Source organism: Neofelis nebulosa, chromosome X (assembly GCF_028018385.1).
Source record: "Neofelis nebulosa isolate mNeoNeb1 chromosome X, mNeoNeb1.pri, whole genome shotgun sequence".
Classification (NCBI taxonomy): Eukaryota; Metazoa; Chordata; class Mammalia; order Carnivora; family Felidae; genus Neofelis; species Neofelis nebulosa.
The window spans coordinates 18,049,432-18,066,062 of record NC_080800.1 but is presented as its reverse complement, the minus strand read 5'-3'; the positions used below and the strand labels follow the sequence as shown (position 1 = coordinate 18,066,062).

The window sequence follows — 16,631 nt, the reverse complement described above, 5'->3', positions numbered from 1 at the left end:
ACGGGTAATTCTGCTGGGGACCTCTGGGAAACTGTAGATCACACTGAGGAATCATTCCATCGGAAGACAGGGAGGTGGAGCATTTACCACCATCCCCATTACTTGAGGTTTGTCCCTAGGGTGTCTGCTCCCTGGCACTATAGGTCATGCCTGCAGCACACCCAGGAAACCTGTCTTGGAGACAGAGAGAGCCCTAATGCAGAGAGGCAGAGAGATTCAGGCTTTTGAGGTGTGAAGCTGACAGCGTACTGGGAAATGTCTACAGCTATAGGGAAGTTCAGGAGGGCACAGGTGATATTGAGAAAGGCATCAGCAGTATCTGCCACACCCCCTCTTGGCTGAAACTGGTTCACTTTGGGTTTCTGTCACTTATGACCAAAGGAGTGCTGATAATGCAGCTCGCTTCAGTTCTTCCACAGAAGCAGCCATGCCCAAGTCGGGCCAGGCCTGTGTACAAGACACTGCTGCTGAGAGAACTTTCCTTGAAATATATAACACCACTGGCTACTGAGGGGTCACTGAAGGCAAAAGGACTGTGGCAGAATTGATGTACCAACTGCAAGGCAAGGGGTCAAGAATGGCTCACTGTTTTGTTTGTCCAAGGAGTGATGCAACCTACTGTTTGGTGAAGAGCTCTAGACACATAAGAGTAGCCAAACATGTAGAGAAATAGTAAGGTGCTGAGTGTATTCTGTTCTCCAGTGATAAATAACTCACTTTTTGTGCCACATGATCTCAAAGCATGATGCTTAAAGTGAAGTTTAAAGATTCTTTTAAACAGCACATGAATGGAATGGAAAGGTGAGCTGCAAACTGACATGAACTGCAATTATCTGCTGGCCTTCTAGCTACAGAAAGTTTGTTTTCTTTTTACCAACCTGAAAACAAGCTAGTTTCTTCCATGTGGAATGCATTCAGCTGCAGGGAACAGAAATGTGACTTCAGGGGCTCATATGAACAGGACCTTCTTTTCCTCACATAATGAGAGAACTGGGCGGGGATGGTGGCTGGCGGTAGCTCATTGGCTGACTACACTGCCAGGGACTCATACCTTCATATAGTGGATGAATTATAAGTGTGCTTGCTCTGTTTGATCCTTCTACTGAAGGGAGCCTCTGTGTAAAGTTCCAGAGACTGAAGAAACAAAGTAAATCAATGGATTAATAAAAGTAGTGTTGGGGCGTCTGAGTGGCTCAGTCAGTTGAACTTTAGACTTTGGCTCAGGTCATGGTCTTGTGGTTCGTGGGTTCAAGCCCTGCATTGGCATCCCTGCTGTCAGCTGTTGGCGAGGAGACTGCTTCAGATCCTCTGTCCTCCTCTCTCTCTCTGCCCCTCCCCTGCTTACTCTCTCTCCAAAAATAAATAAAAAACATTTAAAAGTGAAAAAAAAAGCGTTAAAATGATGAGCACGAGAAAGAAAATCCAATCCCCCTCAACCCCCAAAACCATACAAAATGAAAATAATGAGCATGTGTCTTAGGATTTGGCAGTGTTCTGTTTAAAATGTATTTTGCCTCCTACCTGGTCCTGTCCCCTGTCATATTTAAAACAGATATTTCCTCTTTGTTTTGTTTTGTGCTGTTGTCTCGTATGGTCTGTGATCAAAGTCATTGTCACCAGTAGAGGCTGTAGAGCACAGAAGGCAAGGACTCAGCCTTGGCACCAAATCTGAGTTGATTGATCTGGGACCGTTTATGACCTACAGAAAGGGTGATGTCTTTTTTTTAAATTTTTAATGTTTATTTATTTTTGAGAGAGAGAGAGAGAGAGAGAGAGAGAGAGAGAGAGAACATGAGCAGGGGAGGGGCAGACAGGAAGACACAGAATTTGAAGTAGGTTCCAGGCTCTGAGCTGTCAGCACAGATCCTGACACAGGGCTCGAACTCACAGACTGTGAGATCATGACCTGAGCCAAAGTTGGATGCTTAACGGACTGAGCCACCCAGGCACCCCAGAAAGGGTGATGTCTTATAGTTCAACATAATATTATAATTATCATCATTTAGTGGCCATTTATTGAGTACTGATCATGAAAGAAATTTAACAGCTCCTCAGTGACCAAGCTAGGACTTAAACACTGCTGCATGTCTGTGCCCCTGATAGGCAGCTTGGTGCCATGCTGCTTCTCTCTAATTTTTATTTTTATTGAACACCCCTCATCTTCTGGCTTCTGGGTGATAATGCTAAAGATAGAAACTTTTCCTACTTTTTGAACTTCACTGTGTCCCCTCAGAACATGTGAGAAAGTGCTGCCAGCATCTTCTGGAAGATTAGGAGGGCAGTAAGATTCCGTAGCCACCTTCCGGCTGACATTTGAGCCCTGCTTTCAGCACGGTCAAGCCTTTCGGAGGAAGCCAGTATATGGTTTGTATCAAACTCTATATTTAGGAAGAACAACTGTGAGCTATGACAGGAATTCTCTTTAACACTTAGCCTGAAACCGAGTTTCCCTCTAGCCCCGAGCGGGGAGCAGCTCTCAGTACTGAGTGAGGCACCGAACACTTGAGCTATTTCAGCCACATGCGAAGCATCGTAATTGAGATCACAGCTCAGAGGACACCAGGCGTCCCTTCCACCTTCTGAGGAGCCTTGTATTCTTGCATCTGGCTGCTTGGGACTTTCCTTAGGCAGTAAACAAATACATAAAGCAGGTAAGCAAGAGGACCCAGCTCAGGGAGCTGGGGATTTCTGAAGAAGATTTCCTTGATACCTAACTTGAAGTGACTACTTAGAACTTTGTAGGCTTGTGACTAGTGGATGTAGCTTCTGTGTAAATTCACTGTTCAGTGGTATTGTTGCTGATCCTGTTTTATAAGTTGTGTGTGTGTGTGTGTGGGAGGGAGCTATTTGAAAGAATATTGAACTAAAACTAGTTTTCACTGGTGGTGCCATTACAAAAATTTCCACAGTTCAGATAGGATGACTGTGATCCTGAACATCATGTCATTTTCATTCTTATGGCCAGGGTTACAGTCAGTCAGCTGCAGAGTGATTCAGGCTGTAAGCCTAGAAATAATCAAGAGAATTTGCAGCAGAGGAAACCTGTAATGCTAGCTCTCTGATTTACCTAAATGCAAATGATTGCCGGAGTTGTCGCACAGTACAAGTTTAAAATGCTTTGCCCCTCTCCCTAAGCACCGGGCTTGGCCCCAGTGATAAAGTTCTATCAACGTACGGATCTATTAACATTCCAAAGGCATCTTTTTGAAAGCGCCACTTTGGTCAGGTGTTCCCGATGCCCAGCAGGGTGGAGGGCAGCACTTGTCTGTCTCTGTGGGCACCAGGTTCTGAGACATGGCAACGATGAGAGTGTCTCTTGCCTCTCGGCATATTTCAGGCAAAGTGAATAAGGAGTTAGTCAGTTCATACAGCTGAACATCTTTCTACACTCTTCTCAAGGATTATTTTTAGCTGCGGGACAGAAGATAATTCCCTGTGAGAGTGAGCTTCAGCCATTTAGTAGACTTTGAAAAAGAACAAACAAAGCCCCTTCTATCCAGATATTGATTTATTTTACTCTGAATCCCTTTTTATTAAATCAGTGATATTAATGTTGACAAATTTTTAGTAAGTGTAAGAGTCTTATTTAGAAGTCAGATATTAGGTGCTGCCCAATCAAAACATCAGCAGAGGTATATTGTATATGACTCAGCATACAGACCGTTAAAGTTCCCCCACTGACTTGCAGATCTTCCAGGAAAACCCAACTGTGCTAAGCTGGCAAGCATTTCCATTATAGTATAGGCTTTGTAAAAGTCAATATGTCTTGTCAAACTTTCCGTGTTCCCAAATTTTAGCCAGAACCAGGAGACACAGTAATAGAGTGCTTTAAAGAGTACCTCTTTGGATGAAAAGCTGGGGCCAGCTGTGAGTAGAGTTGTGTGTCTAAGGCATAGCTTTCTTTTTTGTTGGTGAGACGAGGCGTGCAGATAAAGAAGGAAGGTGCATTCTACACTGCATCCCTAACGGAGGTGAATGCAGGGCCAGGGAAACAGCCAGGGAACACTGTCTATTTTTATTCATCAGCGTGCTTTGCCCTGATTTCTCTGCAAATAATGAGGACAGCGGGAACGGCTTGCAGGACTGATTTACACAAATGTTATATAGCCTGTTTCCAAGGAATGAGAGCTGGGATCTGACCAATTTTCTAAAGATGTTTCTACTGCAGATTGACATATATGTTAAGAAGGAATTCATATGTAAATGAGATTATACAGAGGCTATATAGGAGACAAGGCCCAAGGTAGATCTATCTTTTAGCCTCAGAGGTCCACAAGAAACAAAGCAATCCGATAGTTTAGTGAAAAAAAAAAAAACAAAATCAGCCTAATTTAAAAAAAAATCAATGTCATATAAATAATACAATCATTCATTGCCTAATTTTTTTTACATTTCAACATGCTATTGTAATAACAAAAGAAATTTCCTACTTCTCATGTTTCAAATCAATGTACAGTAACTTTTTAAAAGTTTCAAGTGATATTGGTTAGACTGTAGCTGTACACACAGAGAAAACTATATACGGAGATGTTTAAAGTCCTGTGAGAACTATTGCTTTGCATGACTTCTAATAGCTTTTGAGGAATAGAGACATTAAATATTAAACTACTAAGCTTTTCTTTTTGAAATTGAACTATGTATCCTAGATCCAAAAATTAAAAAGCCTTCATTGAATCTTTGACACTGTAGGAAAGACAGAAATCTATATGAAACATGTCATAGAGAAAAATGCATTCCTAATTGTTCAATTTCTTGTTACTTTTTAATTTTTTAACCAAAATGAAAATGATTCTAACTAGACTCTTCCGGATAGAGGCCATATATCTATGTATTACCAAAACATTCAGGTGAAACTTTAAAAAATCTCATTGTTTTCATGTATGTGACTCCAAAGACTTATATTTGGATTCGAGATTTTAAAAATTATGTAACTGTTTGACTTCGTGTAATAGAACCTAAGACTTTGAAAATCTAAAAGAACATGTTTTTCAGAGTTCTCAGCTCTTTTTTCTTTACAAGTGGTGGAGGCATCACTACATCAATTCCTTTTTTTAAAATTTTTTAAAAATGTTTTTATTATTTATTTTTGAGACAGAGAGAGAGCATGAGCGGGGGAGGGGCAGAGAGAGAGAGAGAGGGACACAGAATCTGAGGCAGGCTCCAGGCTCTGAGCTGTCAGCACAGAGCCCGATGTGGGGCTCAAACTCATGGAGTGTGAGATCATGACCTGAGCCGAAGTTGGATGCTCAACTGACTGAACCACCCAGGCGCCCCACATCAATTTTTTTTTAATTTTTTTTTAACGTTTATTTATTTTTGAGACAGAGAGAGACAGAGCATGAACGGGGGAGGGTCAGAGAGAGAGGGAGACACAGAATCTGAAACAGGCTCCAGGCTCTGAGAGGTCAGCACAGAGCCCGATGCGGGGCTCAAACTCACGGACCGCGAGATCGTGACCTGAGCTGAAGTCGCGCGCCCAACCGACTGAGCCAGCCAGGCGCCCCACAATTCTTTTTAAAAAATGTTTACTTATGTTGAGAGGGAGAGAGAGAGCATGAGTGGAGGAGGGGCAGACAGAGAGGAGAGAGAATCCCAAGCAGGCTCCACACTGTCAGTGCAGAGCCCGACGTAGGGCTCAATCTCACCAACTGTGAGATCAGGACCTGAACTGAGATCAAGAGTCGGACACTCAACCAACTGAGCCACCGAGGCACCCCCACCAATTCTTTCTCCATACTTGAAGCTGTAGATCAGGAAAGTACAGAAAAGTCACTAGCTGTGGACAGTGGCAATAAAACAATAAATATTTGCATCAAGCTTAAGTGTTCACGCGGTAGTTTGGGGAACATTATGTCATTTTGATTCTCACCACAGCCTGTGAATCAGGTAAAATTTGAGGAAGAGGATAGGGGCCTATAAATGTTGAGTGACACAGGCCAGGTTGCACAGAACTTGTAGCAAATGCCCACGCTGCTGTCTGTGTTCATTTATTCACAGGTTAGCACATGCATTTACACCAGTCAGTAGAGGAATGTCACTCAACCCATTTTATACTTTGGGTTTAAGTAGCAGTATGTTTTTCATTCACTCAATTTTCACCTTTTTCCACTGGGCCTGTCAACATTTAATAGACCTAGCTATGACACTACTTAGACTTGTGATAACATGCCAGAGCTGGGCTGTTCTCTGTCCCCCTAGCGCCAGGAAAACCTTGGCCACTAGTCACTGTGCTCTAAGCCAGGTCTCCTGATCTGAAAGAAAGCACAAGTCCTTTGGGAAGGAAGCACTGCTACATCTTGGGGAAATGACATAGTCATGTAAGTCCTATTTGCCTTCTGAGGCTATTTCGAAAGAGAAGAGACGACACGGCCACCTGGGTGGCTCAGTCTGACTCTTAATTTCGGCATTGGTCATGATCTCGAGGTTCATGGGACTGAGCCCTCCATCGGGCTCTGCCCTGTCAGTGCGGAGTCTGCTTGGGATCCTCTCTCTCCCCCTCTCTCTTCCCCTACTCTGCTCGTGCTCTCCCCGCCCCCCCCAATATAAGTAAATTAACATGAAAAAACATTAAAAAAAAAAAAAAGAAGACAGGTGAGGTTTATGGCTGCCTGTGTTTACAGAGCCTGGGGTCTACACACTGTGTGGGGAGAGGTGGCCCCATCCTCACAGCGTCTCCCAGGGCCGTGCACAGTGAACACAGACAATGTGCACAGTGAGCCGAGGGCACCACAGGAGTGAGAACATAGTTGAGGCCATTTCTATTTGGGTGTTCGTGGAGAGGAGGAGCTCCCAGTGGACTGACACACAGCCCCGGCAACAGCTCATTCAGATCACAAGTTCAGTTTCAGGCGGAGAGCTTCTGAGGCCCCAAACAAAGGTGTTTTTTTCCCACAACCTCTTTGCTTTGCTGCTCTTGGCAGTGGGGGCAGGAGGGCAGGGAAGGAGATGATAGCGCCTTTCAAGTTTCTCATTGCCTATCATTCGATCAGGGGCAAGGCATCTCAGCATTTCTCCTCCTGAATGATTTATCCGGGCGCTCTAGTGTTCCCTCTCCCCGAGGCATTAGGAAGGAGAGTCTCTCAGTAACTTCGGAAACTGAGACGGAAAGAATATATGGCCAGTGAAAGGGGTGACTGCCCAGTTGAATCATGAGTTAAGTTCTAATTTATCAAGACTGAGAATCTCAATGCCGCCACCTTTAACAGTTTCTCACTTGTTTTTTTAGGGATAAGACCCCGTAAATATGTCGAAACAGCCAGTTTCCAATGTCAGAGCCATCCAGGTAAGTAGGCATATTTCTGTTTTAACATCAGCTCTGTGATGCCTAGCCTGTTTGCTTAATAACTCAGACCTTTTGTGATTGTTCACCCCTAACTTGGTAATTAACTTCAAGAAAAGCGCGACTCATAGGGCACAAATGAGACAGGATATAAGGCTGGTAAGGTACGACTGAGGAGGGAGAAGCTATTTTTGCTCAATTGTGCTCAATTGTAAGACAATCAAAGTTATAACTAAGAATCAAATGATTGCCTACAAAAAAATGCAGTGTTTATTTTTTGGACGGTTTTCAATCTATATGTTTTTGACATGCTCATGATAGCCATTAACAAAAATCAATTTCCATTTTTATATCCAATTAAATTTGCTGACCCATGTGTTTAGAATATATCCTTTCCTGTCAAGTGTTATTCCCAAGGTTTGGGTATTTATCTTGTAAAGTCTGTATGCTATTATGTCTCCTCCTGTCTTCCCAGCAAACAAATTCTTTGGTTGTTTCCACTGACTTAAGAGTCACCCCCAAAAGGGGAGGGGGAAATAGGCATTTTGGAACACAAATACAATTACGAAGGTAACTTTCAATATTGTTTTTACTCAATACTTAATTTTTTATTTTTTTGAGGTTTCTGGGTTTAACTCTCAAATGGCTCCCACACTGTGATGCTGGGCACACTGCTTTAGTATAAATTTCCATCTTTCTCTTCCATCAACATGGAGTCATCTGTGCTTTCTCTAAAGGAGCTTTTAAACTTTTTTTTTTTCCTGGACTTTTCTGAATCCCACAGGACATGAGGCATAGTTCCTGAATATTTGGGGTCTGATGCACTGTCACAGCATAAACATAAGCAATTGACCATATTGTGGAAGGGTGTGCATGTGGCCAGATTGTGGGGTTAGAAATCCTAGCACACACTGGTGGTACACGAGGTGGGTGGGGGGACAAATCTTCACCTGTCATGACTAATGCACAGTCTTAAGTGGATGGGCTTCTTAAGTGGAAAGATGTATTACAACCTCTGGAAACCAGTCATAGAACAGACTACCAAGAAAGAGCCTATTGGCAAGGATCCGACTCCGCATTGCCACGTTTAGCCCTGTTGTGTCCACCTAGTGAGTGTCTGACATACCTTGAATTTATTTTGCCTCCCAGATCTGTGGGCATCCTGGAGCCTTTGAATCTTCTTTACAGGAGTTTGAATCCTTAATCCATACCAGTGTGGAATCATGGGAAAACTACTTCATCTCTCTGCCTTTGTTTCCACATCTGTAAAATGGGGATAATTGTTATTATCATGTCCTCATGTCCTAGAGCTACACATACAAGTTGCTTAAAACAGCATAGTAAGCCCTCATTAAGTGACAATTATCATAATAATTATCATTCAGGAATGCTCTATGTTAACGTGATGAGAAATAATACCATTTAACCACTGCATTTAAAGCTCCCAAAGTGCTAAACAGCACATTTAAAGCTCCCTAAGTGCTAAAAAAATTTTCCTTTTTATTTTGCAGGACAGAAAAACATAGTCTTCTCTCAGGCTGTCTTTGCTTCTCTTCCTTTTAAAGCTAAAAGTGTGTTGATTTTTCTTCCTTAGTGCTTTCTAGCTTCCCTCACATCTACACTGAAAATTCACCAGTATTTTATCTACTAATTTTGACCTTGATATATTTTTAGGTCTGTAATATTTAAAAAGCTGCTATTGACTATTCTCAGTAGCTGTTATTTTACTGCATTTAAAAAATTCCATCCACTCTACCAACAAAGGCAATAGAATGATTTCTTATGGATGTGATATTGCCTCTTTCAATATACTTTATGCCACTCAAAAAGACTAATTTAAGGCACCTTCAAATGAAATATTATTTCTTGTGGCTAAATAGGATCTGCACTATCTGATACTTTTCTATAATTTCTGCATTAACCTAAAGTAGGGTCTATTAAATAAAATACGAAAATGGTTACACTATGTAAAACAGTTTATAGTAACATTATTTAGGGTACAGTCCTGTCTGGAACAAATAGAAACCCCAAATGATGAGGGAATGCTTTTATTGTTTAAATACCACTTAAAGATCTTAAATGTTCTAATCAACACATTCTAGTTGCTTCTTCTTTTTTATTTTAAATTTAAAAAAATTTTAACACTTATTTATTATTTTTGAGAGACAGAAAGAGAGTGCGAGCAGGGGAGGGGCAGAGAGAGAGAGAGGGAGACACAGAATGTGAAGAAGGCTCCTGGCTCTGAGCTGTCAGTGCAGAGCCTGATGTAGGGCTTGAACTCACAAACCTCGAGATCATGACCAAGCTGAAGTTGGATACTTAACCAGCTGAGGCACCCAGGCACCCCTTGAAGTTTTTTTTTTTTTTTAATTTTAGAGGGAGAGACAGTGCGAGTGGAGGAGAGAGGGGGAGAGAGAGAGAGAGAGAGAGAGAGAGAGAGAGAGAGAGAGAGAGAGAGAATCTTAAGCAGGCTCCATGCTCAGTGTGGAGCCCAATGTGGGGCTTGATCCTACAACCCTGGGATCATGACCTGAATTGAAATCAAGAGTAAGACACTCAACCGACTGAGCCACCCTGGTGCTCTGCTTCTCCTTTTTATCAGGATCTTATTTCCAATTCAACTGTCATTTCCTGGGTATACAATTTGTGACAGGCACTGTGCAAAGTGCAGGCCATGCAGAGATGAACTGATATCCGATTCCTCTCTTTGAGGAGCTCATAATCTCCAGGCCTTACTAGCTGTGTGACTTTGGGCAAGTTGTTCATCCTCTTTGTGCCTTGGTTTCCTTATCTATCAAGTGGGGAATTAATAACAGTACTGGTCTCATAGTTTGCTCAGAGAGTTAAGTGAATTAATACATGTAAATACTCAGGCCAGTATCTGCTTAATCAATATTAGCCATTATCATCAATCATCATCATCATCATTATCATCATCATATCACCACCATCATCTAGTTCAACAGTTCCCAAAGTCTGTCTCTTAGAATACTAGTTTTATGGGATGCTTTTTGTTAATTAAAGGATTCCATGATAAAATGTTTGGGAAATACTACATTAAGCAAAGTTGAATAGGATCTTTACTGCAGAATTTTTCAGAGTCCATAACTTGGTAATGGCTTCATGTATTTCCAAGAAAATGATGATGTATGCAAAGTTTTCTACATATTGGACCTTTAATTTTTTATTATATTTTTAAAATGTTTATTTATTTAGAGAAAAAGCATGAGTGGGGGAGAGGCAGAGAGAGGGAGAGAGAGAATCCCAAGCAGGCTCCATGCTGTCAGTGCAAAGCCTAATGTGGGGCTCAATCTCATGAACCATGAAATCATGACCTGAGCCAAAATCAAGAGTCCGATGCTCAACCAACTGAGCCACCCAGGAATCCCTAAATATACTGGACCTTTTAAATGAGTATTTTGCAGGATAGTATTTTGCAGCACAAACTTCTAAAAAATAATGTCTTAGATCTCTATTTTGTCTGGATTGAGCAATTTAAGCCACTGTCAGCTATACTTACAACAGGTGGGCATTTAGATAGTTGAACTATTGCATCTGTGTGCATCAGACATGTTATGGATTGTTATAATGAATAAAATAATGAATAGCAAGGCCCTGGTTTATAGCACACAATTCCTTAAAAGATATCTCTCCTTTTAATTTTTTTAATGTTTATTTTTGAGAGGGGGGGGAGGGTCAGAGAGTGAGGGAGACAGAGAATCTGAAGCAGGCTCTGCATTGTCAGTGCAAAGCCCAATGTGGGGCTTGAACCCATGAACCATGAAATCAGGACCTGAGCTGAAGTTGGATGTTCAACCGATGGAGCTACCCAGGTGCCCCAAGAGAAGTCTCTTTTAACTCTCTAAGTAGTGCATGGAATAGCCTTGGTTTCTTTTCAGCTGGTTCCATCTCCCCCATGCCCCAGATTAATAAGGGAGGCCAGAACTAGGCCTAACCTCTGAGGACATGGACAGTTGTCTTTTCATATCCACATTGAAAAGGTGGCTTTGAATTATAAGGGGATTCTATATAAGTCTTCATTTCTTTTCAGTTGTATTAATGCAATCACATTTATGCCAGGGACATAAAAATATCCTGCAGGAGTCAGTTGATCCTTCCTTTGCCTGGACAGGGCCTCTGTCTCCTAAGCAGCTATAAGGCTGTATCCCAGATGTTGGCAAATGTTTTCTATAAAGGGCAAACTAGTAAATACTTCAGGATTTGCACATCATTGGGTCTCTGTTCTGACTACCCAACTCTGCCATTATAGCACAAAAGCAGATATAGGCATTACATAAATGAATTGAGTGTGGCTGTGTGCCAATGCAACTTTATTTATAAAAACAGGTGGCAGGTTGGATTTGGTCCATGGGCCATAGTTTGCTGACCTTGGTTATTTACTCTCCAGGCTGCTTGTTAAACCCCATTGTTGATGGGGATGGAGTTGCAACCAAGGTAACATCAGCACACTCAGCATAGTGGGCCTGGTCCCTTCAGATGAAAGAATTTGAGATGACAGGTGGGGAAAGCTAGAGCTGGTGGGAAATCCAGTCCTATCGGTGATCTGCTCAGCAAGTCTCTCTAATGAGACCAAGTGACACTGGCCACTGGCAGCACCTGCCTGTCCTTCCCCTTCCTCCTGAACACACTCCCTTTGGAAATCACCATGGGCCTCAGCTCACCCAGAGCCAATGTTCTCTGGGTCGTCACTGGCTTTTATCTCCACCATTGATCAAAGTGAGCTGAGTTTTATGTGTCCTTTCTCATGAGATCAGAGAGCTTCATGGTTGAATGGAAAAGAGTCCTGTGCCCTACTTGTAGCTCTGCTCTGTGACTTCACCACCCCCCACCCCCCGGTCCTCATGATATGCAAAAGGAGGGTGTTGCATTATATGGACTCCCAGCCTCTGTGCAGCTTCTAATAGTCTATGAACTTCCTGAGAATAACTTCTAAGGTTTCTTATTAGGATGATAATAATAGTCACAGTTTATTAAGGGTTTACTATATACTTGGCATAGTACAGTGAGATCCCCATGGATTATCATGGAAGGTTTAGAGAAGTGAAAGAACTCACACAGGATCACGCAGCTTGTAAGTAGGAGAGTCAGGACCTGAACTCAAGTCATGTGATCCCAAAGCCCATGTGTGGAAGCTCTCTGCAACATGCTCTTGTCTCATTACTTACCACCCCAACCGTGGCACAGAGAGTGAGAATGGAGGGGTGAGTGGGACCATCTAAAGGGTAATCGTTAAGTACCAAGGCTACCTCAGGGGACAATTGCCATTTTATGGATGCCAGGTCCTGCCTTTTAAAGAGCTCAAGTGACATTCAGAAATAGTGTCAGCATTTTAGGGAAGAAGCTAATAGCATACCCTGATTAAAGTCATCTTAAACATTAGTTGGCTAGGAGTGAAAAGTACAAAGTGACTCGGTGACACACATGGTCTCAAAGTAAAAACAGCCATGGCCACTGCATTACCACCTCTCTGCTTAATTGACTTAACTAAGCTGCTTGTGAAACAAAACCTAACTCTTTTATTATATATTTTAAAGGAATGATTATATGAATGCTGCATCATTAGTGAGTGTGTGGCTTCTTATGGGAACTTGTCTGTTGCTACCCAACCCATGTGTAGAACAGAATATCATGATGCCCCAAGCTTTAATATTTTTTTACCTTCACCACTGGTTATCATTGATCTTTCACTCCTCATTTCCCAGGGAATAAAGGCTTCATGGAAGAAAAAAACAACCCAACAAAAGTCTTTACAGTCAGGTGTCAGGGACTCTGTTTCCTGACTAGGATTTCTAGTTTAAAAAGTATTACGGTATTTCTAAATACTAAATACTAAATACTAAAAAGTATTTCTAGTATTAAAAAGTATGTGTCCTTGGCACAAGGGAGTAAACTATAACCACCCATATTTTGTCCATTAATCAAATACAGTGGTTAAAGATACAAATAATATAATGATACATATCTTCCTTTAATATTTTATTTAAATTTAAAAGTAAAAATGAACCTTCATTTGCCACTTGTTCTAATGTATAATCAAGGCCTTTTCTTTGATCATGGATCTACTATTTCTTTTTTTTTTTTTTGCTTTTATTTTTTAAATTTTATTATTTTTTAAATTTTATTTTTTAAAATTTATATCCAAATTAGCTAGCATATAGTGCAACATTGATTTCAGGAGTAGATTCCTTAATGCCCCTTACCCATTTAGCCCATCACCCCTCCCATACCCCCTCCAGTAACCCTCTGCTTGTTCTCCATATTTATGAGTCTCTTCTGTTTTGTCCCCCCTCCCTGTTTTTATATTATTTTTGTTTTCCTTCCCTTATGTTCATCTGTTTTGTCTCTTAAAGTCCTCATATGAGTGAAGTCATATGATTTTTGTCTTTCTTGGACTGACTCATTTCATTTAGCATAATACCCTCCAGTTCCATCCACATAGTTGCAAATGGCAAGATTTCATTCTTTTTGATTCTATGAACATGCTAGAAATCTCAAAATGTCATATCCTGCTCCATTCAGAGAGGCCCAGGACACTAAGAATAGGAAAGTGCAGAAAGAAATACTGCAAAATGCAGCCCTGTGGGGTTTCCTCTGCCTGTGCCCTGGGAGGATGACGTGGTGGGGTGGCTATAGATTCTGGCAGGAGTGGCTAGAGACCTTTGAAAACTAAAGATAGAATCAGTAGTGGTCATCTGAAACAAATATGCAGTGAGAGGAAACTCCAAAAGCTTCAGCACTAAAAGGAGAAACAGAGTGGGGACCAACAGAGAGGGGTAGATAGCAGAACAATGGCTATGGAAAGCAAAGTGGATAGGGATTGTCAATACCCAGTGTCAGGCAGCTATCAAAATCCAACCCTCTGAGGAAAGAAGATGTCACTCCATTGTAAGTCACATATGAGTGGCTGTGGAGGGAATACTGTTTCCAGAATCCTCAGGCTCAAAACCTGGAGCCAAGCAGGAAAACAGTACAAATAATTAAGGGAGTAGTGGAATTAACTTACAGGGAATTCTTTCTACTTTTCTTCACCTGGTGAGATCAAGTGTAGTATTCATTTCACATCAGATAGGTCTATTATCAGGGAACTGTATCCTGTTCTGGCAAGAGATGATCTAGTAGATTTTTTTCCATTCCAAACTTCAAGGATGTAACAAATTATGTATAGTTTGGGAAAGCGATGCGCTAGGCTTGCTGTATCGGGGGGCATATTTAAAAATGTGTAGGATGAACAAACGTTAATGAGGGAAAAGAAATGCAAGAGAATGTGTTACAAAAGGAAAAACAAAAGCCTGCTTCCTTTGCATTTATACAGAATCTGTATAGAGAAGGAAGTCCAACCCTTATAGAATAAACAAAGTCTAGTAACATCAATGATATGGAGTCAACTCAACATACAGAAAGTCTAACATCAATGACTTGGACAAACTCCATTTGCTTTCACAAAAATGTACCTCATATTAGAAATCCATTTTGAATAGCAAATACCATACCCAACTTGCAGATGGAAAAATTAATCCTTGAGAAAGTATTTTATTTGTGTTGAAACAGAATGAGTCGGTGAAAAACAAGAATATCACACAATTCTCTGGCTGATGAAATGAAAAAGAGAGCTAAGGTCTACATATTTCTATCAAATTCAAGTTACAAGGAATTTTTCTCATGGCTATAATTCAGTGTATAATTTGTCACTCAAATATCACCACCCTACAATTACATTAATGAAACATCTCTAATCATTTACAAAGCACTCTTCTGACACTCCCTTCAGGTGTATGTTCATGACTGGATAATTGACGCATTCTTGGGCTGCTTTGGATGCTGTCTATATCTGCTGTCAAAAAACCCATTTAGGTTCCTGGTTTTTTGAGTGATGCCTTAAAGATTAAAAAGCATCAAGTCAGCAAGTTAATGGCTCATTTTTCAATGTGGCCTTTCTTTGACACCTATTTTTGAATTATCCATTTTGCACGCCCGTTTTCCATGGCCATTTTCAAAGTGGAAGCCTGCAATTTTTGTACCAGTTTAGAGAATTTTAGAGTGGTTAGAGCTCATTCTGGCCAAGTAAAAAGAGCTCTTCAGACAGGGCTTGAGAGAGTGAAACTGTCTGTCCCTAAGGTGAGGTGGCTCTGATTTGGAATCCTGGCTTTTCCTCAGACTGTTTGTGTGACCTTGAGCAAATCCTCTAACGTCTTTGAGGCTCAGTTTCTTCATCAGTGAAACAAAGGTGATAGTCTGAACCTCAGAAGTTTGTTGTGAGGATGTAGGACCTAGGCTGAATCGGGGCTTGGGGGTGGCTAAAATAGCGTGTAGTGAACGGTGCATGCGGTGAGGGGTTACTGTCCCTAACATCACACCAGGTTAAGGTGAAGGCCAGTCTCAGGCCCAACTCTGCCACATGTATGGGCATTTGTTAAACACACATTCATTAGCAAGCAGGCATGAAACCATCCAGGCAGGCTTTCTGTGAGCTCCACGAAGCCTTAGCTCTTTTCGCTTTACGTACTCCAAGTGACTGTCACCTCACATAAAAGACTCATGTTGGAAATCCTCATTATTGATGGCTTGAGACAAGCCATTTAGGGATCACTCGTTGAGCTCTGTCTCTAAAGATGCAATCTACAGGCTATCAGGTTCTTACATTCTGTTCAGCAGGGTGGGGACTGTCTCTAAAATATTTTAACCAATCTACATACCCTAACTTCTAATTTCATCAGTAAGAGCCATTTGTAAAGCTCATGCCACTTATTTCTGACATTTCTTCAAACATCAAAACCTCAGGTGTTGGTGGACATATGACTAACAGAAAGACTTGGGGTAGCAATCATGGGAATGTGGTCTTAGTGATATTTTACCATCCAACCACCACCCTATGAAGATGAACTCTCAGAGCAATAGAATTCTCTAGATCTGTAGTTTAAACCAAACTGAACATATAAAATATCACATGGTCTATGCTAGTTTAAAGTAAATGACAGACGACTTAACAATGGGAAGAGCAAACGTTTGAAATACATGTCAGTACTCATCCACTTAGGGATGATCTCTTTCAAGGGTTGTCAGATTGGGCCCAACACGTTTGAAAGAACCTGTCATGGCCCAGAGTTTGGGGGAATCAGATCGGGTTCTGGGCTCCCTACTACCTTAGAGCAGCTCTACCTCCACCTAGTTTGCATTTTAGATGTTCTCACAATACTTTACTTGAAGGAAGGGTTCCATAGCTGAAAGGTTTGAAAACCACTGATGAAGCCTAATGTTCATATTATGAATGGGAAAGATGAGACCCAGAACAGTTGTCACTTTTTCAAGTACAGAGAATCTGTAACAACTCCTT

The 16,631-nt window shown here is 41.4% G+C and overlaps 1 protein-coding gene across 2 annotated transcripts in view; it reads left to right on the top strand.

Moving 5' to 3' along the window:
• The first annotated feature begins 2,438 nt into the window (after window positions 1–2,438).
• The window catches only part of SMPX (small muscle protein X-linked), a 55,013-nt gene continuing 40,820 nt past the window's right edge, over window positions 2,439–16,631 (top strand). Inside the window, exons 1-2 of one of the 2 annotated variants that reach the window (XM_058713087.1) lie at window positions 2,439–2,651; window positions 7,226–7,282. In XM_058713087.1, coding sequence (XP_058569070.1) covers window positions 7,244–7,282 — 39 coding nt within the window. In that variant the 5' untranslated portion in view covers window positions 2,439–2,651; window positions 7,226–7,243. Of the gene's footprint in view, window positions 2,652–6,820; window positions 6,878–7,225; window positions 7,283–16,631 lie in introns of those variants that run through there. The other variant, XM_058713088.1, reaches the window with a different exon arrangement.